Genomic DNA, 24420 nt, shown 5'->3' with positions numbered 1-24420 from the left:
GTGAGTGATTGAGCTCATCGGTGTCCCAAGGATCCTTTTTAGTTGGGGTCCAGGTCTGTCCTGGATACAGCCATTAAATGCACACACTTAGAGTATTTATTTCACGGCCATAAACGCGGGTTTGAAAATTATATAATGATGTTGGGAATGATTCCGAGAATATGGAGATTTATGCTTCGAGCAGCCTCACGTGTTTATTTTAAATCCAATTTGAATTCTGTTTTAACTTTCTGTAGTCAGTATGGTTGATTAACACTCGGTTGCATCAAGTTTTGTATCCGAGCTGACCGTCAAACCTGCTCGGGTGTTTTTTTTTTTTTTTTGCTTTGCTCATATACTATTTCTATTGACTTGTTCTTGGCACCCTTGTTTTCTTTTCAACTTGCATTCCATTTTGTGGGCCACATTTGTATTACATCTGCATGAGGAAGAAGAAAGCAAGGTTAAATTGAGAAAAGGAAGAGCAGAGACAAGGTTGGAAGACAAAGAGGAGGAGGGGAGTTTGTGAGAGCAGTGTGGAGATGATTAGAAAGGATTTGATTGGATGAAGGAGAGGGGAGGGAAGGGGCATATGTGGAACAAGGCCACTCCCCATGTCTGTAGACCACTCCCCCCACCTCCCCACCTCCCCTATGGAATGGGGGCTGGGAAGTGACTAAGTTGAATTTTTATGTAATAAAATATCCACTCTCACCACAGTATCATGGAGGAGCTTTAACATTGTGCATAAAGGATGAGGGTGTTCGGATGCAGTGAACCAAACGCATGACATCATCATAAGAGCAGTGTTGACTTGGTTATCTCGGCCAAGCCACGGGTGATGGTCAATGTAACAGGTTCTTTTAGCGGTTTGATGTGGTGTTTCTTGAATCAGCCTGGTATGTGTAGGTTGTCATTAACAGCTTCATGGTTTCATACCTGTCTCATAACCATATAGTAAGATGGGATTGAAATCCTTGTTCTATAGAAAAGGTTAACTAAGCTCAAACTTCAAGAACAGGTATACGAGATCAAATTATTACCCCACACATGCGAAGTGAAAATTGTGATAAAGCAATTGCTTCATTTTGTCCGTCTCCTGTCTAAAAAGATCAGTTAATGAGCGAGGAACAACTTGATTTCAATTGAATGTTATATTTTGAACATGAATCGGAATACGAACCTGCAGTTGAGCAGTACTTTGGCTCTGAATTTGTCCTCATTGTGCATGTGCAGAGAGCAGTGAGATCATATTTTCAGTCTGCCTGCCTGACAGTCAAACAAAATTGGAAATCATTCCAAACAGGAAACTTACTGTTATTAGCGACATCATAAAGGACACACATAATGTAACGTGTTAAATGAGGTTGTGTGAAAGACAATGTTGCATCAACAGCAGTAAACTTCTGAAAAATTCTTTTTTCTCCAACCTTTAAAATCTTTGTAGTACAAACAGTCAAACACTGTAGCACACAAATCGCACTTTCAAAACCCTTCCGTTTAGCAGTACTTGAACAAAATATTACTCGCAGACCCCATCCATGTCCTGTTTTTTTTTTTTCCTCAAGACTGTATGGGGTGAGGTGTCATGAACTCTCTAGTTGTGGGATTATTTTTTAACTTCAACTTGAAAATATGTGAACATTATGGTACTGTGAATTCCTTGTAGTTTATGTGGAGGCAGCCAGACGTGTAGTTCCCTGCTCTGTGCAATGCATGTTTGTCCTGATGAGCTGTGTAATACATGTTTGTCACACTATATTTGAAGTTAATTGGGGATTAATAATTTCAAGATGCAATTGCCTCCATAATAATTAGCTTGGGAATTTGTTGATTCATAGTGCATTTAGAATTATAGTATGACCAGATTTAGTAATTCTCAAATTAATTTTTTTTTTAATTTCCCTAAGTTCATGTCCATTGTGGTGTGCATGATTGTCTTTATTAATATCTATTGTAAAAAATATGCTCCAGGTATTGTTGTTTGTTTAGTTTTAAAAACGAAAAAAATATGTTGACTTCGTACATGGCTGGCCACCACCAAACATTGGAAACCATAAAGTAATTTTTCAAAAATAAATCTACATTTTAAATCGATAATAAATAAGCTTTAACACTATACCAAATGTTATGCACAGTTCTCGAGTTGTGGTATATATGTTAGTAGTTGTATGATATATGATATATGTGAAACTACTAAATCAAGTGTTAAAGATAAGCTGCTGGCTTGGCCTCGTTCTTTGCACGAGGAAAGAACCCATCCTAATGCCGGGTTGATTTCCCCCGGAATTACGGCCGGGTTGATTTCCCCCGGAATTGGACGGGTTGTTTGATTCTCCCGGAATTATCTATTGGTTAATTTCCCTTGGTATTGGCATAATTATGGCTTGTAATTCCCACACCCTGAACCCCTGGAACTATGAATTTGTTGTTTTTTTACCCCATAAAAAATCCCATGAGGCCCACCCTGAGTACAATCGCAAGTTTCCAACTCATTCCGTCCAGTGATTCAATATTTCATCTGGAATAAATGGTGCCTTCGTTTCTGCTTTACTTCATTGGAACAGATCAAACCATTTATTCTAATTAAGTGAATTGATTGTCATGTCACTTTGAATATTTATTGTGTACTTATATTTTTGAAGAACACATTTGTCAGGATGGAAAATCAACAATATCGAATTTAAAATATATTTATTTATTTATTTATTTTAGAAGAAGAAGGCGCTTCCAACCAAAAGTAAAAAAACTAGATCGACTCCGCAAATTTGAGCAAAAAAAGTGAGAGCAGACCCGGTCGCAGGCAACGTTTTGCCGGCTTCCTCAGGCACAATAGGAAGTCTTTTGTATAAGTTGAAAATCATTATTGTATAGATTTTTATATACAGGGGGCTGCAAAAGTAGGTAAACAGTAAGGACTGTACTTGTTTTCGTTACTGTATACCTACTTTTGCAGCCCCCTGTATACATATACGAGTTGAGGTGCCCGTCTTCGACGGGCGTCACTGGCAACATATGGTAAAAGGCAGATAGCATGAATGTATTTTAAACAATATATTATATCATTTTTATCCATTGATTACACTGAACAACAAATTTCAAAAAAATTTTTTTACTGGAGATGTGTAAAGTGATTAAGACTAATTTGGGTACGCTGATTTCAAAAATCATAACCGTTTTGCTGTATCACGTCAGGATTTTCAGGAACAGAAATATTCCCATTGCCTAGAAGTCAGGATTTCAATGAAATTTACATATGTCTAACATGTCTATTTCGTACAATTGTTGTTAACTTGTGTTATATTTCTTTCTTTCAGATAAAGATGAGTAGGCGTTCCTGTACCAATCATCCTGACAACTTCTGTTATGTCTGTGGTCGGTATACCAAAAAAGATCAACAGCGAAGTATATCTACAGCAGTGAAAATGAAGGCCGCCTACTTTCACTACTTCGGGTGTAAGGTGGGGGACCAAGAACAGAGCTAGGCATCACACATCTGCTGCACAAGCTGTCACACAACCTTGACTCAGTGGTTGGTGGGCAAGCGCGCGAGCATGCCATTTGCGGTGCCCATGATATGGCGTGAGCCGCAGAATCATCATGATGATTGTTATTTCTGCTGCACAAGCATCGCCGGCTTCAACAAGAAGAATAAAGGTCACATCAAGTACGCTGACTGCGTCTCTGCTCGTAAACCTGTGCCTCATGATGACGAGAACCCCGTTCCAACACCTCCAGCTGATCAGAACATAGCTGTAAGCAGTGGTGAAGAGGATGGTGATGATGAACCTTTTGAACCCGACACTCAAGAATCACACCTTCTGAACCAGGGAGACTTAAATGATCTTGTAAGAGATCTCTCGCTGTCAAAGGCGAAGGCAGAGCTGCTTGGATCAAGGCTGCAGCAGTGGAATCTACTTGAACCTAACACCAAGATATCCTTGTTCAGAGCACGTCACAGAGACATGGCTGAGTTCTTTGAGATGGAAGACACGATGACATTCTGCAGTGACATCAACGGTCTGTTGAAAGAACTTGGGTGTGATCACGATCCTGCAGACTGGCGCCTCTTCATCGACTCGGGGAAGAACAGCTTGAAGGCTGTTTTGCTCCACAATGGCAACGAGAAACCATCAGTCCCACTGGCTCACGCGTTCGGCATGACAGAGACCTATGAGACTATGCGGCAGCTGCTTGATTCCATCAAGTACAATGACTTCAACTGGCACATCTGCGGAGACTTGAAAGTGGTGGCGCTGTTGTTAGGGCTGCAGTCAGGCTACACGAAATACATGTGCTTCCTTTGTCTCTGGGATAGCAGAGACGACAAGAATCACTGGACGAAGAAAGATTGGGAAGAGCGAAAAGAGCATGTACCTGGTCGACACAACGTGAAGCATGTCGCCCTTGTCGACCCAGCCAAGGTTTTCCTTCCACCACTCCACATAAAGCTCGGCTTGATGAAAAGTTTTGTACGGGCAATGGATCTGAATGGGCGTAGGTTTTTATACCTCAAGGAAAAGTTTGGCAACACCTTGTCGGAGGCCAAGATCAAGGCTGGTGTCTTTGTTGGACCGCAAATCCGACAGATTATGAAGGATGAAACTTTTCCGACAACTCTAAACCCCAAAGAGCTGGCAGCGTGGAGGAGCTTCAAAGCTGTGACGGACAACTTCTTGGGGAACGAGCGCGCGGACAACTATGAAGAAATAGTGCAGCAGCTGCTGGAGTCCTTCAGGAAACTTGGCTCCAGGATGTCCCTGAAAATCCATTTCCTACACCAGCACCTGAACTTCTTCCCTGACAACTTGGGAGCAGTCTCGGACAAGCACGGCGAGCGATTCCACCAAGAGATTTCACTCATGGAGACGCGTTACCAAGGGCGGCATAACCTGAACATGATGGGCGATTTCTGTTGGTTCCTGCATCGTGAAACTGACACAGAGCAGCACAAACGCAAAGCCAAATGCCTAAAGCATTTTTAATTACATTCTAGTGGAGTTTTTCTGTAATTTCTATAATTTTGAAGCATTCATGATGAAATAAATGAATAAATGAATTTTTGTAAATTTCATTGAAATCCTGACTTCTAGGCAATGGGAATATTTCTGTTACTGAAAATCCTGACGTGATACAGCAAAACGGTTATGATTTTTGAAATCAGCGTACCCAAATTAGTCTAAATCACTTTACACATCTCCAGTAAAAAATTTTTGTTGTTCTGTGTTATCATTCAGGTTTTCCCCTTCGACTGTCCCGCAGTAGCTCCACTTCGATGATATTACCACGTAGTTTAGTGACTACACAACGTGTACCATTCGTGAGTTCCGGAGGATCCATAGAGGCATTAAAATTACAGGACACCCTACTTTAAAGTGATCCAAAAGGCCGGATCAGTTTCGTCTACATATTCATATGTTGTAGAATTTAGCTGATTCTGAAACTGTTAACAGCATGTCGATCGGATGGTTCTGTGATTTTCTACGGGAGTAAACAGAAGTATGACTTAAGCCTGTACGCCACTATGCAGAGACCCGAGATTTTTATGTGCACGTGCTCAATCCCGCACCCACCCGGAAAAGACCCAAGTACACTGTCAGTACTCACCTCCACACTAAAACGATGATCATGATTTTGGGTTTAACCGTAACTGACCGGGCGATACTTTGTTGGCAGTTGGTCCGGCTGGGCAGCGGGTATCGGTCAATGAAAAATTCAAAACGGCAACCATGTATAAAAAAAGCAAAGAAATACTTTGTACTTAGTCAGAAAGTCATGGTTTTGTGAAGAAACTACGGCACATGGAAAGTGCAAATTCGTCAGGTATGAACTCAACTGTTTTCTCTCCAAATGCAGCGTGATTCTATGAGCCGAACTCATCTTAGTGGTCCTCCAAAAAATGGGAAACATTTTTATTTCTTTTTTTGTGCAATAATTCCTCCCATTTTGCAAATGGAGAACATGAACTGTTTAACTACCATAATCATCAAAACGAATTTTGAGGGGCCTCTTAAGGAAGACAATAATATCATTACTATGTATGTCAAAGCTTGTTTCATTTCATGCAGTAACAAAAATCTGATGGTGGAAAAAAAAAGGGGTCGAAATATTAATATAGGTTTAACTACCATAATCATCAAAACGAATTTTGAGGAGCCTCTTAAGGAAGACAATAATAGCATTACTATATATGTCAAAGCTTGTTTCATTTCATACAGTAGCAAAAATCTGATGGTGGAACAAAAAAAGGGGCATGCCGAAATATTAATATAATAATAATATATATAGGTTTAACTACCATAATCATAAAAACGAATTTTGAGGGGCCTCTTAAGGAAGACAATAATATCATTACTATATATGTCAAAGCTTGTTTCATTTCATGCAGTAACAAAAATCTGATGGTGGAACAAAAAAAGGGGCGTGCCGAAATATTAATATAGGTTAAACGACCATAATCATCAAAACTAATTTTGAGGAACCTCTTGAGGAAGACAATAATATCATTACTATATATGTCAAAGCTTGTTTCATTCCATGCAGTAACAAAAATCTAATGGTGGAACAAAAAAAGGGGCGTGCCGAAATATTAATAAAGAAGATATTGTTGCGGATTCACGCCCGCCGGCGTGCAAACGGCCACGTAACTCGAATCGCGGCACGTCGCCCACCGGACGGACAATCCCGTCGTGACCCTCTCGGACTAACGCCGGGAACTAGTCATGGGTGGGCCTTTCGGCCTCACCACGATCGTGCCAATCGGCCCCCCGCGTGGGATAGGGTTGTTCGCCAAATTCGACCTACCTAAGTACCCACACGGAGGGTAGACCGGGCGATCGCACCTCGCCGCAGGTCGACTTCGGACACGGGCCACTTTAAGCGACCCGTTCCATACTATCGGGATAACCGAGCGGTGTTATCGTCAACCTCGACGGTTCGATTAATTATTGGGCGTATTTAGCCCACGACCAACCCTTTACGTGAAGTAAGATGGAGATTCAATAAAAGAAAAGACGAAGCGAAAGGGGAAAAACAGTTCAACATAAAGCACATTTATTCCGCGGCAAACGGAAAGCACACATATACAATTACCACAATTATGCACCAAAAGCAAATGTAACAAAATAAGAAACACAACAATTATGCACCAAAAGCAATTGCAACAAAAGAAACACAATGCAGATCTACTACCGACTACCGAGCACACGGCAACACTTATACAGTTTTACTTCACAGACGGCGCCGACAACACATATACTCCAAAGCAAAAGAAAAAGGGGCCACCCTCAACGATAAGGGGGCAGACGGGCCTGGGGCAGAGACCGCGTCGAGCCTACCCGTCTGGTGATGAGCCGCAAAATGGCCGCGGCGCCCCGACTCCGCGGGCCTCGCTGGCACTGCCTGGAATGGGGTGGGAACGGGGCCCCCTTCTCACACTATCTCAGCGCGGGGGGAAACGGGGGGGTTGTTGATGCTCGGGGGGGGTGAGGATATCTGGCTGGCTTGGGTCCCGCGACGAGCGACGCCACTGCGACCTCGACCGCGTTACCGGCCTCCCCTCTCCGCAGCTCCCCGACTCTGACACGAGCGCCGACCTCCAAAAAGATTCTTGGCTTCTCCAGCCTCTCCGGACCCCGACAGACACTCTCTCGACTGATTTCGCAGCCGCCACAACTCTCCAACTCTTTCCTCTTCTCGACTCTTTACTCTTCCCAACTGCCTCCTCTTCTCAACTCCCTCCAACTGCCCGACTCTTCCCAACTGCTCAACTCTTCAACTCTTCCCAACGGCTCAACTCTTCAACTCTTCCCAACTGCCTCGATTCGCTCCGCGCTCGGCGCTTTATAGTCCGACAGGAGAAATCATATGCAGATTTTTGGATCAGGAACGGCTCGGGGGCGGAGCCACGCTCCCCATTGGACGGAGGAAAAGTGGGCGTGAATCATTCTTGATCCGCGAATCTGCATATAGCGATTATACTCCGACGCGCCTGGAGGCGGGGCCAAATCGCCCCACGCTCGCTGATAGGACGGAACAGAAGTGGGCGTGAATCATTCTTGATCCGATTTCTCGGAAAGGCTGGTGTTTTTGCACCCGCTGCTCGGTGCGCGCCCTGTACGAGTCCAGTATCGGTGCCCACAAGCGGCGCGGGAATGGCGGTGATGCGATGGTTGCGAGGGCGAGTTGTGACGGTAAAGGTCGTGGCTGTTGGCGTTGCTGTTGTTGTGAAGCGGCGTTGCGGTTGGTGGTTGGTGTGTGAAAGCGGTTGTGGAGAAGGTGGATGTTGTGAAGGCGGTTCTGGAGAAGGTGGCTGTGGTTGTCGAGATGCGGTTGGTGGTGGTTGTGGTGGTAGTAATGGCGGTTGGTCCAAAATAAAGATAGTAAAAGAAAAACGGCTATCTAAAAGGGTCGCAGCCCGAATGAATGACATTTATTCCCTCTAAACAACGGGTTTGGGCTAACTACACATATACTTACAGAGATATCTCACCTACGGGACCTGAATGGTGGTTTGCGAATTTCGTCAACCACAACAATATATATATATATATGTATATATATATATATATATATATATATATATGTATATGTATATATATATATATATGTATATGTATATATATATGTATATGTGTATATATATATATATATATATATATATATATATATATATATATATATATATATATATATATATATATATATATATATATATACACATTTCCACCTTCTCCATTTAATACTACTAAAATAATTTTTTTTTATTTTAAGAAGAGACATTTACTCTATTTGAATTCCTACAGGTGAAATCATTGGCTCAAATTTGTGTGAACTGTAATCACAAACTCTTCTTCATTGTCAGCAATTAGCATCACATCTTCTTTTGATGCTTGACTCTTTTAATGCATGCCATAAATATGATTGACACTACATTTCACTGTTTCATCTCGAGGATTATTCTTTTTATATATATATGTGATATATTTAATTTCGCAGAAAAGACAACAACCAGTAAAAAGCACCATCGTCGTCGTCGTCGTCGTCGTCATCTCCGCTATCCTTGCAGGCCCATTTATTTTGGCATCTGCGGTATCAACCTTTCTATTATCAACATGATGGAGATGAGGCATTTTGTCATTGTCACTTCTATCACTGCTATATTCACTGTCGGAGTGTGAGGGTTCAGCAGATTAATCGGTGATCAACTCATGCCATTCCTACCCCGTGGAACTGAATTCCGGGTCACAACTTCTCACCTCAGAATCCGGGTGTTGTCATAGGCCATCACAGAAGCTGTCCTTGTGTGAACTCGACGACACACCGATTGTTGCAATCCACTTGTAGACGGCTTTCACGTGTAATTTGGCAAGTTTTCTTTTTCTTTTTCATGAGAAAATAACTTGTGAACCCTCATATGGTGGCACCAGTAATGGACAACTTTATGCTCCACAACGTGTGATTGCTGTACGGCCGGGTAGAGAAACCAGTCACTCTTTGGGAATGTAACGCAAATCCTTAGCAACAGGGTTGATTTGTTTCTGGGAATCCCACACTGCTATTGGGTTAACCTCTCGATCATTGGGTTAAATCATGATCATGATTGGGTTAAATCATGATCTCTGCTTTTCTTTACGGTTCACAAATGTGTGACTTGTAGTGATAAGTGATTTCATAGGTTGGTTGTCAGGCAGACTTTTCTGTTAAACCCTGGAAGACATCCAAAAGAGCAATGTTTATGAAGATGTATGCCAATGAAAAATTGCACAAACAAAATGTCCAATCCAAAGGGTGAACTTATCCAGAACGCCAAAAGGGTGAACATTTCTGACCACAACTCACTTCTTTTCCGATACTGATAAAAACACTCTGTGCGGCTTCCGACTCATTTTGTTGTGGCAAGTCTCATACAAGCCAAAGTAGTCTGGAATTCAACTTTATTTATAACCAAGATGAAAGCTCGGAGATATTTGTGAATAAGTTTTATTATTCCTGTTGATATCGATGATGTTCCTCCTTGATGAGTTTTTATTTTTTATCTTTGTCTGAGCAGCGTCCAGCATAGTCATTCCCTGCTTGGAGTATCAAGGTGTGGAAAACTGGAAATTTGGAAGGAGGGATTAGGGTGGGGGAGGGGTTAACAAGGGTGGAAAATATCATGGTTTTGGATTGGGGCATTGGGGGTGATCTGTGATGGTGGTGAACAGCTGTTTTGAAGACCTGAAGGAAGAATGAGATTGAAGAGAATGTGAAAGTTGGTTCCACAGGCAAGAGAAAAGACGAATGAATGAGTGGAGGTGAGCAGTGATCCTGGATTTCGGGAGGTTAACTAGAAGGGGGTTGATGGTGGACCGTGTGTGCCCTGCAAAAACTTGGAGGGGGACAAAGCATGGAAAGCACAGAGAGGGTACAAGACCAGAAAGGAAGTGGTAGAAGACAGAGAGACCACAGACCTGTGTGCGATGGCGGCGTAATAGACCCATAGACTCAACTTCATTGCAGAAGGTTCCGATAATCTTGAAGGCCTTGGTTTCCATGTTGTCGAGCTAAACAAGTTGTGAAGCAGGGAACTCAGCCCAGAGGGGAGAGCCGTACTCCATCAAGCTGCGGATGAAGGCCTTGTCGGTGGATAGGAGTTCAGTTGTGCCAAGGAAGGACTTTGTGCAATGGAGGATGCCCAGTCAGTGGCTGGCTTTGGAGGCCAACTTTAAAATGTAGTTTGCCCAAGAAAGGTCATGGCTGCTACTGAGACCCAGGAGTTTGAATGAGAAAACTTCCTCAAGAAAATTGTTAAGAAAGTAGTTGGGGCGGGGGGGGGGGGGTTGTTGCCGGACCGTCCTTTCGCAGAGAGATAGGGAGAGTGTGAGATTTGTCAGGATTTAAAGACGTATTCAAAGTGTTTGACTATCTTTTGTTTTTTGTCAAGGTCTGAAGAGAGGGAAGAGGCTGCAGCCTTCCTGCCTAAAGGATGAGAGATGTCAGGGCAAAGGGTAGGGTCATCGGCAAATAGCTAAAAAGGATTTTCCAGAGATGCGGAGATATAATTTGTGAAAATGAGGAATAAGACTGGGCCCAGAACACTGCCTTGGAGCACTCCAGACTTGACAGGAAGTGGAGATCACAGAATTCTGTTGAGCACCACATGTTTGCTATGAGCGTAGTGGAAGTCAGTAAGCCATACAAGGAAATCAGACACAGGTGGAGGCCATTCAGCCCATCATGCCTGTACGAACACCATACTAATTTATCAACACAAGATCCAAAGAAGAAAACGCAAAACAATTTTTTTTTTAATCTTTATTTAACTTTTTGCAGTTTTTAGGTCATCTCTACCGAGATGACCTAATAAAGCTGGACCAAATGTCCGTCCGTCTGTACGTCCGTCAATTTTTCTTTCCGATCTTGATGAAACATAGTATGTGGGTAGAGGTCGATGAGTGTTGCACAACGATATAACTTTTGTCCGGGTTCAAGGTCAGGGACGAGGTCACGTAAGTTATAAAAATCGGCATTTTCAAAACCTATCTCGTCTGCCATTCTACAAGATATTCGGCAACTGTTTATTGATTATGATAGTAAAAAATATTATCTTGTATCTAACTGGACAGATTTTTGAATTTCCTTCCCGTTTGATCGTCACGTGATCTGGAAGATGGCCAAAAACGCCGATGCCATTCGCAAAGAAGGAAGGAAGAAGAAATGAAATATAAGTATAAAACACATTTTTAGCCTTTTATATTTATACATTTTCCGCCGAAGGTGCAAAAGTTTCAAAACCCGAAATGTAAACGTCGGCATTTATTTTCAAAATATAATTTTGTGCGTGCGCGCCAAAATGCCGAGTCATCTTTAACCAAACTGCGTAGTATAACTGCGCAGTAGTCCGGTCATGGCGTCTGAGCAGTGGCCAGCGTGGTTCAGATTGACTGTGGTTTCTGGGGCGAAGGTGATTGTTAAGAATTATGTCGGCGGTATAAATTCGAGTGACTGTATTGGTGATTTAATCACGCAACATCTTGACAACAAATATTCTGGCCGAACGATTGCATCAATTCAGTGCATCAGCAGGGATAATTCGCAGGCTCCTCTCGATCGTGCCGATATCTAACATAATCACCGGCGGACATAGGGCTGCAGGCTGTGGGGCGAGGCCACAGATCCCGGATGACGGGATAAGTGATAAATTATGTTGCATGCTTCGGGCTTTCTGATTAATATATCAATGAGTACATTCCATAATTAATGAATCTGGCATACAAAATGGTTTTTTCATACCTGACATGTTACTTTGTGCAGTGTCACGAAACTTCTGTGGAATTAATAATTCATGAATTTGCTAGCTCTAACGATTTTTCAAACCTCAATATCTCTATAAATACTTGACCAATTTTCATTCTGAAAGTTGCATTATAATCAGTGAAGAATAATCTACAGGATTATCATAATCTCTGAGAGCTAAGCCTATTTTTTCGTTTTTTTTTCTAGAACCGGAAGTGAAATGTCCCCAGAGAGTGGACGGACCGGAAAACCACGTATTGCACTTACTGGTGATTCTGATGTGTTAATCTGGGTACTAAATGAACAATACATATTTATTAATCATGTCATTAGTAGTATTATCCTAGTGTATCTCTCTGAACTATTTCAATCTAAACGGTTAATTTGGACTGTTTCGCGGTTACCTGAACTGAACATTGACAACTCGTGGTATTATAGAGATGACCATCACCCCCACACGGGGGTAATTTTTGCATTTTTTTTTTCTTCTTCCCCTCAGGGAAAGGGGCATGGGCTTTGTTAAACACACATCAACCACACAACACCCCTTCAACAGCACTCCGTACACATGCACACAATCACCCATCAATGCTCAAACTACCAAAAAGTCCTGTCAACATCCCTATACCCCTCCATCTCCATAACTTCCAGGTGCCTATCTATTTCTAATTTAAACTTATCTACTTTTACTGCTGCCACTACCTTTCCAAGGAGGCCATTCCGTGCATTAACTACTCTATGAGTAAAAGTCCCCTGCCTTACTACCATCTTATCTCTCCTCTTCTTTACTACCGTCTGAACTCTCCATTCCATGCAGATGAATTATTCCACTCTGTTGAGTTATTCATCTGCCTTATTTTTTTCCCCGCCGCTTTTCTAGTGTATAAAGCCCTGTCTCCTTCAGCCGCTCCTCAGAGCTGGGTCTCGCTCGGCCCAGACTCAATCGAGTAGCCCTGCGCTGAACTCTCTCTTTGGCATCCAGGTCCTTCTTGAACTGTGGTGACCAAAACTGCACACAATATTCTGGATGTGGCCTCACTAAATTCCTAAACAATGTTAACACCACCTCTTTTGATTTATAAATAATCCCCCTCTGAAAACAACCTTAAACCCTACTTGCTTTACCTATAGCTGCCTGGCACTGTGCTGCCTGCTTACCTCCCATATCTATTACCCCCCCCCACCCAGATCCTTCTCCTGTGTGACATGCTCCAAAATTTCCCCTTGCATCATGTAATCTCTATTTTCATTGTTCTTTCCCATCCTCAACTCCTTACACTTGTTCAGGTTAAATTGCATCTGCCAGTCTTTTGCCTAATCTATGAAAGTATCAATACTTTCCTGAATCTGATCACCACCCCCTCTGCTATCCACCTTACCTCCAAGCTTTGTGTCATCTGCAAATTTTGAAAGCCGACTCTTCACCTCACTATCCAAATCGTTGATGCAAATTATGAATAGTAATGGTCTGAGTACTGATCCCTGAGGTACCCCGCAACTTACATCCTCCCAGCATGATATCCTCCCACTCACAGCCACTCTTTTCTTCCTACCACTAAGCCAGTTTGCAGTCCAGTTAGCTACCTGACCAACCACTCCACAAGCCCTCACTTTGGCGAACAACCTCCGATGTGGTACCTTATCAAATGCCTTCTTAAAGGCTAGATATACTATGTCCACTGCCTTTCCCTCATCCACCCAATCAGACAATGCTTCATCAAACTCTAAAAGATTTGCTTAGCAGGAACTACCTTTGGTAAATCCATGCTGATGACCTTTAAGTAGTTTGTATTTGTTTAAATGGTTCCTTACTTGGTCCTTAATGTCTCCAACACCTTCCCCACAACTGAAGTCAAACTAACAGGTCTATAGTTTCCCAATTCTTCTCTGGATCCTTTCTTAAATTATGGTGTTACATTTGCTACTCTCCAATCCTCCGGTACCTGTCCTGACTCCAGTGAGCAATTCAAAATATCCGTTAACATCTCAATTACCTGCTCAGCCACCTCCCTCAATACTCTTGGGTGCATATTATCTGGACCTTATCTACTCTTAGATTACCTAGCTGTTCCTTTACTTCCTCAACTGTAACCTGGATCGTCTGTAAAAACCCTTCCTCACCTCCTTGATAAATACCCTCAGCTATTGGCAATTCTCTTGACTGTTCTTGTGTGAAAGTTGAAGAAAAATACCTGTTTAATAAGCCTGCCATCTCAGTTTCATTACTAACCACTCTCCTGGTGCTATTCCTCATTGGGCCCACACTGGTCCTTACCTGTTATCTTCCCCTGGAATACTAAAAGAAAGCCTTGCTATTATGTTTCATATTTTTAGCCATGTCCTTCTCATACACTCTTTTGGCTTGCCGAGTTATTTTCTTAACTTGCCTCTGTTTACTTCCATAGTGATATAAATCTAACTCCAGTCCTGGTATTTTGAACCTAATAAATGCCCTTTTCTTCTCCTTAATAGCGTTCCTTATCTTTTTTTATTTTGTTTTATTTTTTTATTTTTTTTTTATACCTTGGTCGAGGCTCGTATGAGAGCAAACACACAACTCACAGCAAGGAGGCATGAGACAAGAGGGGCGGGAGTGGAAGGGACAAAACAGTGGGGAACAGACACATTAGGTGAACTGTGGAAGGGAGAGGGATGGGGATGGGACGGGGAACATGGCGAAGAGAAGATGGACATTTCAGGGACTTTCAGGAAGGAAAGCAGGAGAAATGAAGGAAGTGGGCTTGGGTGGATTATCGGGGGTAGAAAAGATCGAGGATTTGGATGGGGGAAGATAAGAGGTGGTGGTGAACAGCTGTTTTGAAAGCCTGGAGGGAAGAATGGGAAAGAATAGAGTGAGGAAGTTTATTCCAAAGGCGGGAAAAAAGAGGAATGAAAGAGTGAAGATGAGCAGTGATTCGTGATTTTGGTAGTTTTACCAGAAGGGGGTTGTTGGCGGACCTTGAGCGCCCTGTGGAAATGTGGTGGGGACAAATCGCAGAGAGAGCAGGGGGGGCAAGACTGGAGAGGAGTCGGTAGAAGACAGAAAGACCACCGACCAACCTGCGGTGATTGAGTGAGAGGCCCAAAGACTCAGCTTCGTTGCGGGAGATGCCGATGATCTTAAATGCCCTGGTTTCGACAGCGTTAAGCCGAGAAAGGTGGGAGGCAGGAGCACCAGCCCAGAGGGGAGAGCAGTACTCCATCAGGCTACGGACAAAAGCTTTGTAAGTGGTCAGGAGCTCAAGAGGGCCGAGGAAGGACTTAGCACGACGGAGGATTCCCAGTCGGCGACTGGCTTTTGAGGCGAGGTTGGAAATGTGACTTTCCCAGGAAAGGTCATGGCAGATAGTGAGACCTAGAAGCTTGAAAGAAAAGACTTCTTCCAGAGTATTCTTCTTCTCACTGCTCAACCACCCTGGTCTCTTTCTGCTTCTAGTTTTACACCTCATTGGAATGTACTTAATCTGCACTCTACACATTTGGTCCTTGAAGGTTTCCGATTTCTCTGATGCTGATTGTCTTGTTGTTAGAATCTCCCAATCTACATCAACCAATTCTCTCCTCATACCCTCTAAGTTTGCCTTCCTGAAATATAATAGCCTTACCCTATGATCCTTAACTCCAACCCTTAGCAGATTCTTTGCACACAATGTTATGGTTACTTGCTTCCAAATGCTCTCCTACCTCCACCTCCTCCACCATATTGGGATCGTTACTTAAAAGGAGGTCTAACACTGCACTCCCCCTCGTGGGCTTATCTACAAACTGGGATAAAAAGCAATCCTGGACTAAAACTAGGAAATCCTCATCTGCTCTACCCTATCCCTGTTCCTGGACCCAATCTATCCCTGGCAATTTAAAATTCCACATCATCGATACTCTTTCCTCACCACATGCCTTTTTGAATTCTTCATGTACTCCTCCTTCCTCCTCTTCCTTCACACCCGGAGCCCTATAAATGCATCCTCTCAGTATCTTACTGTTTTTACAATCACTAATATCTACCCATACAGAATCCTCAACATTTATTCCTTCCTTAATGTCACCCCTTTCTCTTCATGCAATACTGTCCTTTACCCAGATTGCTACTCCTCCTCCTATTCTCTCCTTCCTATCACACGGATACACCTTGTAGCTTTCTAATCCTGTCCTTCAGTTACTTTCCTCCTTAAACCTTGTCTCTCACTGCACATGTCTCAACTGTATCGTACTCTTCGTAATCCACTTTGGCTTCAAGCTCTTCCATCTTATTATTTAAACTTCTGGCATTGGAAGAGAATATGTTTAACTTTTCCCTTCCTGAAATTCTATTTTCTTGCCTGGCATTACTCATCACAATTACATCATCAGTTCCTTCCTTAATACCTTCTCCACCCTCCACTGACCTAAATAAATAAGCCCGAATTCTTTCCTCAATTCCCACTACAAACCTTGCTGCCCTCTTTATATTTAACATACGGCCATCATTCTGGAAACGCTCCCTTTGTCCCCGAAATGATTCCCACGGCTTCTTAAATGCAAAACCTTCCTCCCTACACCGTTCTACCGGCCATTGGTTGACATCTATTGCACTGCTCATAATTTCGATATTGTTTCCTAATCTTGGGAGGATCCCAGAAAATATCTCACAACCCTTTGCTTTCAGCCGCTTACCCAATATCCTGTATCTATTTTTCAAAACCTCTGAGTAAACTTTCCCGACATTCACACCGAGGTGTACCACAACCAACTTCTTCCTGCCATGACCCGATACAATATCGTTTTCCCTTCCTACAATGTCCCTAACTCCTGCTCCTTCAAAACTGCAGAGAATTCTATATCAACGATCATTCCTCCAGAATGAAGAATCCACATATTTAATTCCCATCACCCACAAAAACTGTCTATCATACCTCATTTCAACCAATTTCTATTGCTGCACCTCCACCACTCCCGACACCCACTGCACCTCCACCACCGGCTGCTCACACTGCACCTCCTCCACCTCCTGCCCCCGCTGCGCCGTCGCCGCCTGCCCCCGCTTGCCCCCGCTGCGCCGTCGCCGCCTGCCCCCGCTGCGCCGTCGCCGCCGCCTGCCCCCGCTGCGCCGTCGCCGCCGCCTGCCCCCGCTGCGCCGTCGCCGCCGCCTGCCCCCGCTGCGCCGTCACCACCGTCATGTGTGGAGTTGGCCTTGGATGCCATTGGTACAGAGTTTGGAGAGTAAGGCATGATGCCAGACTGTGTCAAAAGCAGGAGATATGTCCAGAGAGACGTCCCGATCTCATGGCTGATATTGACAGCCTCCATCCATTGTTGGGTGAGTAGAAGCAGCATGTCCAAGGTGGGGTGATCTGAGATCAGGTTGTTGGAGAAAAGGAAAAATTGTGTGATGATCTTAGTTTTGATCCAGAAACCTGTAATCCCAGTGGCTCTGACTCCTCATTCAATGCCTCAAAGGCCCCATTATAATATCCAGCTTCTCCACAAAGATGACTGCATCATCCACAAAATCATGGTCAGAGATCCTGACATTCCCAAACAATGCACCACAGCTTGATCTCTCCGACATCCTCCCCAGAGTCCATTCCATACAAGTGCTGAGAAGTGTGGGGGGCTAGTACACACCCCTGATGAACTCCTGTAACAAGTCAAAGATGGAACCACCACACCTCACAGCACTTTCAGTACTAGAGTGTAGTTCAGAAATCAGATTGATTAGTTATGGTGGTACCCCACAAAGTCCAAGAATCATCCAGAGAGCATCCCGAATCACTGAATCAAGTGCTTTGTGTCGATCAACATAGGCTGCAAGAAGCCCCTGTTGAAACTCTCACCTGCGTTCGGTGAGGACCCAAAGAGCAATGATACAATCAATCATTGACCTCTTAGTAGTGATATTGATGTCTCTGCATGTTATGAGGCAGAGGTTGATAGATGTCTGGTGTAGGCCTGGGAAGTCATGGAGTCACTGGATCATGGGGTGTAGCACTATCGGTACCTGTGCAGGAGGGCAAAAGTCCGAGTCTTTATGTCCTTGGTGTTTCCAGTCTTGCTCTACGGATGTGAGACTTGGACTCTGACCAGGGATCTGAGATGGAGACTTAACTCCTTCACTACCAGGTCTCTGGATAATCCTTGGTTTTCACTGGTCAGACTTTGTGTCCAACGCGCGTTTGCTGAGACAGACTCAGATGAGATTTGTTACCTGTATCGTCCGTCAGCCTCAGCTGTGGCTGTATGGACGTGTGGCTTGTTTACCTGACGCTGATCCTGCTCACCAGATTCTCTCAGCGAGGGAGCCTCGTGAGTGGAGGAGGCCAATAGGCTGACCACGTGTTTCGTGGTTGCAGCAGGTTGATCGACATCTCAAGGAGATGGGGATGGGCCAGGCATCTGCCTGGGGGATGGCCAGACGGAGGCCCCTGGAGTACCGGCAGAAAGTGGATGCAGCAACACGCTACTCTGGCACAATTTCCCATACCTGACCTGACCTGACCTAATTTGTGATGATGGATTCCATAACCTTGCTGATGATTGGAAGAAAGCTGATAATTCTGGAGTTAAGGGATCAGTTTTTGCACATTGTTTTTGTGTAATGCAGTGATGATGGTGGATTTCCAAGCAGATAGAATATGACTTGGTGCAAATGACAGGGTGAAAATGGCAGAGAGAGGATGGGGAAGAGCAGCATAGCAGGATTTTAGGACATGTGAGCTGATGCGGTCCGGTTCAGTAGCAGAGTCAGAGTCGAGGGTTGAAAGAACTTCCACCTTTTCAGGTGCAAAAGACAGAGTCTTGGAGCAGTTGGGTAAACGGGGAAAGATGGGTACAGAGAGTGAGGAATTGACGACAAGATTTGGAAGCAAACACAGAATTGAGTCATTCAGCCTTCTCACGAGTGGAGTCAGCTGTCATGCCATTTGAAGAGGGGGAAGAGATGGAAGGGGAACATACTCCCCCCGACAGACTTAACAATGTGCCACCAAGATTTTGAGAAGGGAGACAAGTTTGAAAGTAATTTTTTGAGGTTGGACAGATGTTCTTTGCTGGCTCTTCTGAGAGTAGACACACAATTGTTGCGGACTTTTTGGAATGCACTGAGATTGCCTTCAGTCGGATTAGCCTTCCAGGAAGATAAGGCAAGTTCTTTCAGAGCCACTGCCTCACCACGGGATTCAGTGTACCATTGGTGGGAAGAAGGGTACGATAAGTGAAGGCTAGATCGTTAAGGGATCAGTTTTTGCAGAAGAGAGAGCAGATTGCTGTGGAAGAATTTTCAGGCTGTTGATATTGGGGTGGTAGATTTAGGAGACCAGTCCTGAAGTAAGATGGCTGCTTGCAGTCCCTGCCAATCTGCTTAAGTGAAATGCCAAACTCGGCGTTGAGGCGGTTCTCTGAGAATAGCCAGGGAGATGTTGACTTTCACAAACACATGATCAGATAAACCAATTGGAGCAGAGGAAGAGCAGGAGCTTTGTGGGGAAGTTGGTCATCACGAAGTCCAGAAGGGAGGATTTTCCATTGGGAGAAGTCAAGGTGGGAAAGTTCACAGATTGAGTCAGTCCCATGGAGTCACAGAAGTCCTTTGCTGAAGTGCCATACTCCTTTGGGAGAGGTACCAATACCCAGCCAAGTTGCATTGTGACAATTGAAATCGCCACATATGAGGAAGAGAGTTGGGATGAGTCGTTAAAAGTTTATCTTTGTTGGCTGAGAGAGAGATGTAAATGGAATTGTTTGTCAGGAGAATGGTGCAACACACAGATGAACAAGAGGTGGGAGTGGATGGGGAAGTCACAGCCAAGAGATACTCCTTGGGAATGGGAGGTGTAAGATCAGTACAAGGACAGTGAGATGTTGAGTTTTTGATGAAAAGTGCAACTCTGCTACAGTGACATAGTTCAGGTCTATCAAATTGGAGGAGACAATAACCTGGGAGACACACGAAGGAGTCAGGAAGGCCCTGGATGTTTGACGTCTTCACAGCTGGAGAGAGAGGGTGAGGAGGTGTTGGGAGAGTGCAGGATGGGGGGAGGCTTTGCATTGGTAAGGTGAGGCTTTTGGGGGTGGGGTGAGGGTGAAGGTTTGAGTTTGGGGGAGTTTTGAGTGTGGTGTGGGGTGTGGGTGAAGGTTTGATATGGTGGGGTGATGAATCATTGAAAGGGTGTGGTGAGGGGGATTCAGAAATGGAGGATGTGAAGCTTTGAGTGGGTTTGGTGTGGGTGGATGCTGATGCTGATTCGGATTCTAGATTCCAGACTGACAAATGGACATAAAGATCATTAGTCCATGATCCTGAACAGAAATTGGTACCACCTGGGGTGGCAAATTCTCACTGTGTTTTCTTGAAAGGCATATACCCATAGATGAAAAAAAAATTTGAAGCCAAGCTTGGAACGGTAGCTTAGTGCTAGTAGTCGCCTCTTAATATAAAGATGGGAGGACCGGGCCCAACTGGGACCCAAAATTATGGGGTAGAGGAAATATAAATTGTGATATATGTTTAACTAATGGCTCGATTGCTACAAATGATCACTCGAAATGTTGCAAATTTTATGTTCCACATAACTATATCTATTATTTGCCAATATGCTAATTAAGTAGGTCACCAGAGGTCAAAAGGTCATGAAATTGACCTCTGCTTAAAATCTGGCCATCTGTCCAAAAAACACTACTGTTACCCTACCAATGGGAATTTATCAGCCAAAATGGACTCAAATGGAAGTTAATAAGCGTCCAAGTCCATTTCATGCCTAAAAGTATTGAATTTATTTATATCTGAGCCAAGGTACATAACAGAATTTGACACATCTTTGAAAACGGCCATTTTTAGCCCAAAATACGCAAAAATGGAAGATGCCAATTTGTTGGTGTTCATATAAAATCTTTCACCCACAAATGTCAAATATCATGTGAAAATGTGCTCTGATTTAGGTGTTCTGCTTGGTAGCTAGGAGTTCCTCTTTAAGCCTCTGGTTTTCTTGCACCAACTGGGACATGGAGAGGTTGTCAGGATAGACCAGCAATTTGCCCTGCTCATCTGGTATCACATGTATACTCTCCCCAAACTCCCCCTTGATCTTTCTGTGGATGTGCTTTTTAGTGGACGCTTTCACCTCACCTAGGCCTCCACCAGATTCTACGAACAAATCAAGCAGGAATTTGCATAACTCAGTCATTCTTATCACCTGAGGCTTCTCAAATATAACTTCCCTAATGAACCTGAACAGTCCACTGTAACAATGTACTTCAGTCTTAGCATACTCCTTGTCTGGGTCTGGGTGGAATGCCACCGGATCACCACTAGTTTCAGAGTTGGTCTTGGAGCTAGTCTGTTTGGTATACCTACGATAGCAAGACTGGTGGTAGTGGCCCTCAGCTGCAACTAGGTCTCGGGATGTAATCGCCATCATTCTTGGATCACTTTGGTCTACTGCTGCCTTCCTAACCGTCTGATCAGAACATCGATCGACACATTGGACCAAGAGCTCTCTTGTTTTGCTGTTCGTGAGATACTTGGTGCTTTTCATACAGAAGATGCAGACTGGTTTATACACTCATGATGATGACGAGGTTAGACCTGCTGATGACTTTCTCCGATTCAGTTCTTTCCGTCCCTGCTTATCCGGATTATCTGCAGATGCCGCTTTTTCAATAGCATCCAGGTCACGTTTCTTAACGAATTGATTCCTGCATCCCCTGTGATAGAGGACTTGTGGGATCTCATAATCTCTAGCCGTAGCAGCAATCCTAAGAATCGCTGCATGCTTCCAGATTTCAGCTGCTTTTGAAGCCGTTTCCACGATGCACGATCTTGGGGTGAATTCAGCTCGAGGTCTGTGTCCTCGCACTCGAAGATGCAGGAGGAATGGGTCAACTTGCGTGGCAGTAAGGGTTGGTCGAGATTTCCAGTGCCCTCCATCATTGCCTTAAAGTGAAGAACATTATTGATTACTAATGGACTCTGGGATGTGGTTACGAAGCCATGTGGTTCTCATTATGAAATAGGCCTACTCCATTACCAAGAATACCGATATAAAGCTCCCCGCAGCAGTGCTAGTGTTCCCTTTGTTAGGAATCATTCAAGTGTGACCAGTGAGGCATGACCAAAATAAAATATACATGAAAATTGAAAAATAATAAATATTAAATATTAGCTAAATTAAAGTTAATATACTGGAAAATTAGTTTTGAAGACCGCACATCTGCCCAATAATTCATACATGCAGGTTTTATTCACATGTTCTGCAAAAAAAATTTGCTTTATGAAAATTTATACTTATTTGGGCCCATTTTTTCAGTCAACTTCAACACCCCATGGACACAAAAATTATTCTATTGGCAAAATGAATACATCTACACCCCTATTTGTGCTCCCGGCATCATCTGAGGCTGTTGGCAACTAAATTATATGGCTTCGTTATTTAACTATACCTTCTCAAAAACATGACATTCTTGCATTTTCCTTGTATTAACTGCAAAATATGCCATTTTAACCTCCAAATTTTCAACCTCGGGATGGACATGGAAAAATTTCAACCAATTTTACTCAAACTTCGCCAGTATACTGCTTAATATATTGTAAAACCTCAGTGCTATCAGTGTTTGTAATCTGCTTAGTCCATCGTCCACTAAATGCTGCAAATACCCCTATAGAAATTCTATTACTCGCGTTATTGCTATTTGGCGCATGCGCAGTTCTAGGATTTTGGCATTCTTGGTATGTTATATCTAGGAACATACAATGTACATGGATAATGGTAAGAACAACATTTTTGGCAGTAATCATTATATATGAGGCCTATGTGAATTTGGCCAAGATTTCTGAGATTTTTTGTTGAATTAACCTACTTTTGGACAGTTTTAGTGACTAAAAATCTTGCATAGCTTACCTTTTAGGCAGATTCCTTGTTAATACTATTCACTGAACATGGTTAGTGGTAACAATTGAGAGATTGTGCCAGAGCAAACAACTAGAACGTTTCAAATCAATTATAATGTGTCATGTCAATTTCATGAACTTTGTGTCCTTCAAGAACAAAGGATTGGTGGTCAGAAACAATACAGAAGTGCCAATTAGTAAATTAATTGGTTAACAGATGGCACTTCAGGTGTGCTTGTTGAAAAATAAAAGTCCAAAGAAAGAGAAGAAGGGCTGTTTGACCTTCCAATGACCTCTACTGACCTTGTAAACAGACCAAAATGTTACATTGAAAGAAATATTGCATAGCCTTTATATTACTAGTATAAAATTGAATTCCTGCAAAAAAAGTTAATTAAATATGAGCATATTGACATTCATTTTTTTGGGGGCTAAAAATGGCCGTTTTCAAAGATTTGTCAAATTCTGTTATGTACCATGGCTCAGATACAAATAAATTCCACACTTTTAGGCATAAAATGGACCTGGACATCTATTAACTTCAATTTGAGTCCATTCTGGCTGAGAAATTCCCATTGGTAGGGTGATGGTGGTGTTTTTTGGATGGATGGCCAGATTTTAAGCAGGGGTCAAATTTCATGACCTTTTGACCTCTGGTGACTTACTTAATTGGCATATTGGCATATAATAGATATAGATGTGTAGAACATAAAATTTGCAACATTTTAAGTGGTCATTTGTAGCAATCGGGTCATTAGTTTGAAAAATATCACAATTTATATTTCCCCTACCCCAGAATTTCAGGTCCTGGTTCGGGCCCGGATCTCCATCTTTAAGAGGTGATTACTAGCACTAAGCTACCGTTCCAAGGTTGGCTTCAAATTTTTTTTTCATCGATGGGTATATGCCTTTCAAGAAAACAGTCAGATTTTGCCACCCCAGGTGGTCCCAATCCATGAAATTCTGAGGTCTGGCTCATGGACTACATGGGATTGAAGCTAAGATGCCTTGTTGAACGCATGGAGAAATGCTGCACTGTACTTGTGGGGGGATTGATTGATAGACCCAGCGCTGAGTGCACAAACCTTTGAAAAATAATCCTTGAGAAGAAGATGAATAAGGGACATATATTGTGGTGTAGAAGGAAAACACATGTCACATTTCTAAAGGAGATACAAGTGTTGATTAAACTTGTGCATCACGTGTAAAACACAAATTAGATGAGGGAATGAGCACTAAAACCGTCACAAGAAGCCTCCGTATCACTTCTTTGATTACCACAATAGCCGCATGGGCTCCCTGCA

General features: G+C 43.2%; 1 protein-coding gene across 5 annotated transcripts in view; it reads left to right on the top strand.

Annotated features, from left to right (window-relative positions):
• The window catches only part of UBE2H (ubiquitin conjugating enzyme E2 H), an 81235-nt gene that overhangs the window by 28839 nt on the left and 27976 nt on the right, over positions 1-24420 (top strand). Inside the window, exon 3 of one of the 5 annotated variants that reach the window (XM_085850645.1) lies at positions 12463-12524. The exons of 3 other annotated variants lie outside the window; for them this stretch is intronic. In XM_085850645.1, coding sequence (XP_085706771.1) covers positions 12476-12524 — 49 coding nt within the window. In that variant the 5' untranslated portion in view covers positions 12463-12475. Of the gene's footprint in view, positions 1-3296; positions 8116-12462; positions 12525-24420 lie in introns of those variants that run through there. One more of the 5 variants, XM_085850641.1, reaches the window with a different exon arrangement.

This window comes from Eptatretus burgeri, chromosome 13 (assembly GCF_056783735.1).
Source record: "Eptatretus burgeri isolate ZD-2024b chromosome 13, Ebu_testis_v1, whole genome shotgun sequence".
Taxonomy (NCBI): domain Eukaryota; kingdom Metazoa; phylum Chordata; class Myxini; order Myxiniformes; family Myxinidae; genus Eptatretus; species Eptatretus burgeri.
The sequence above is the reverse complement of the archived record's forward strand: the minus strand, read 5'-3'. Positions and strand labels throughout refer to the sequence as shown.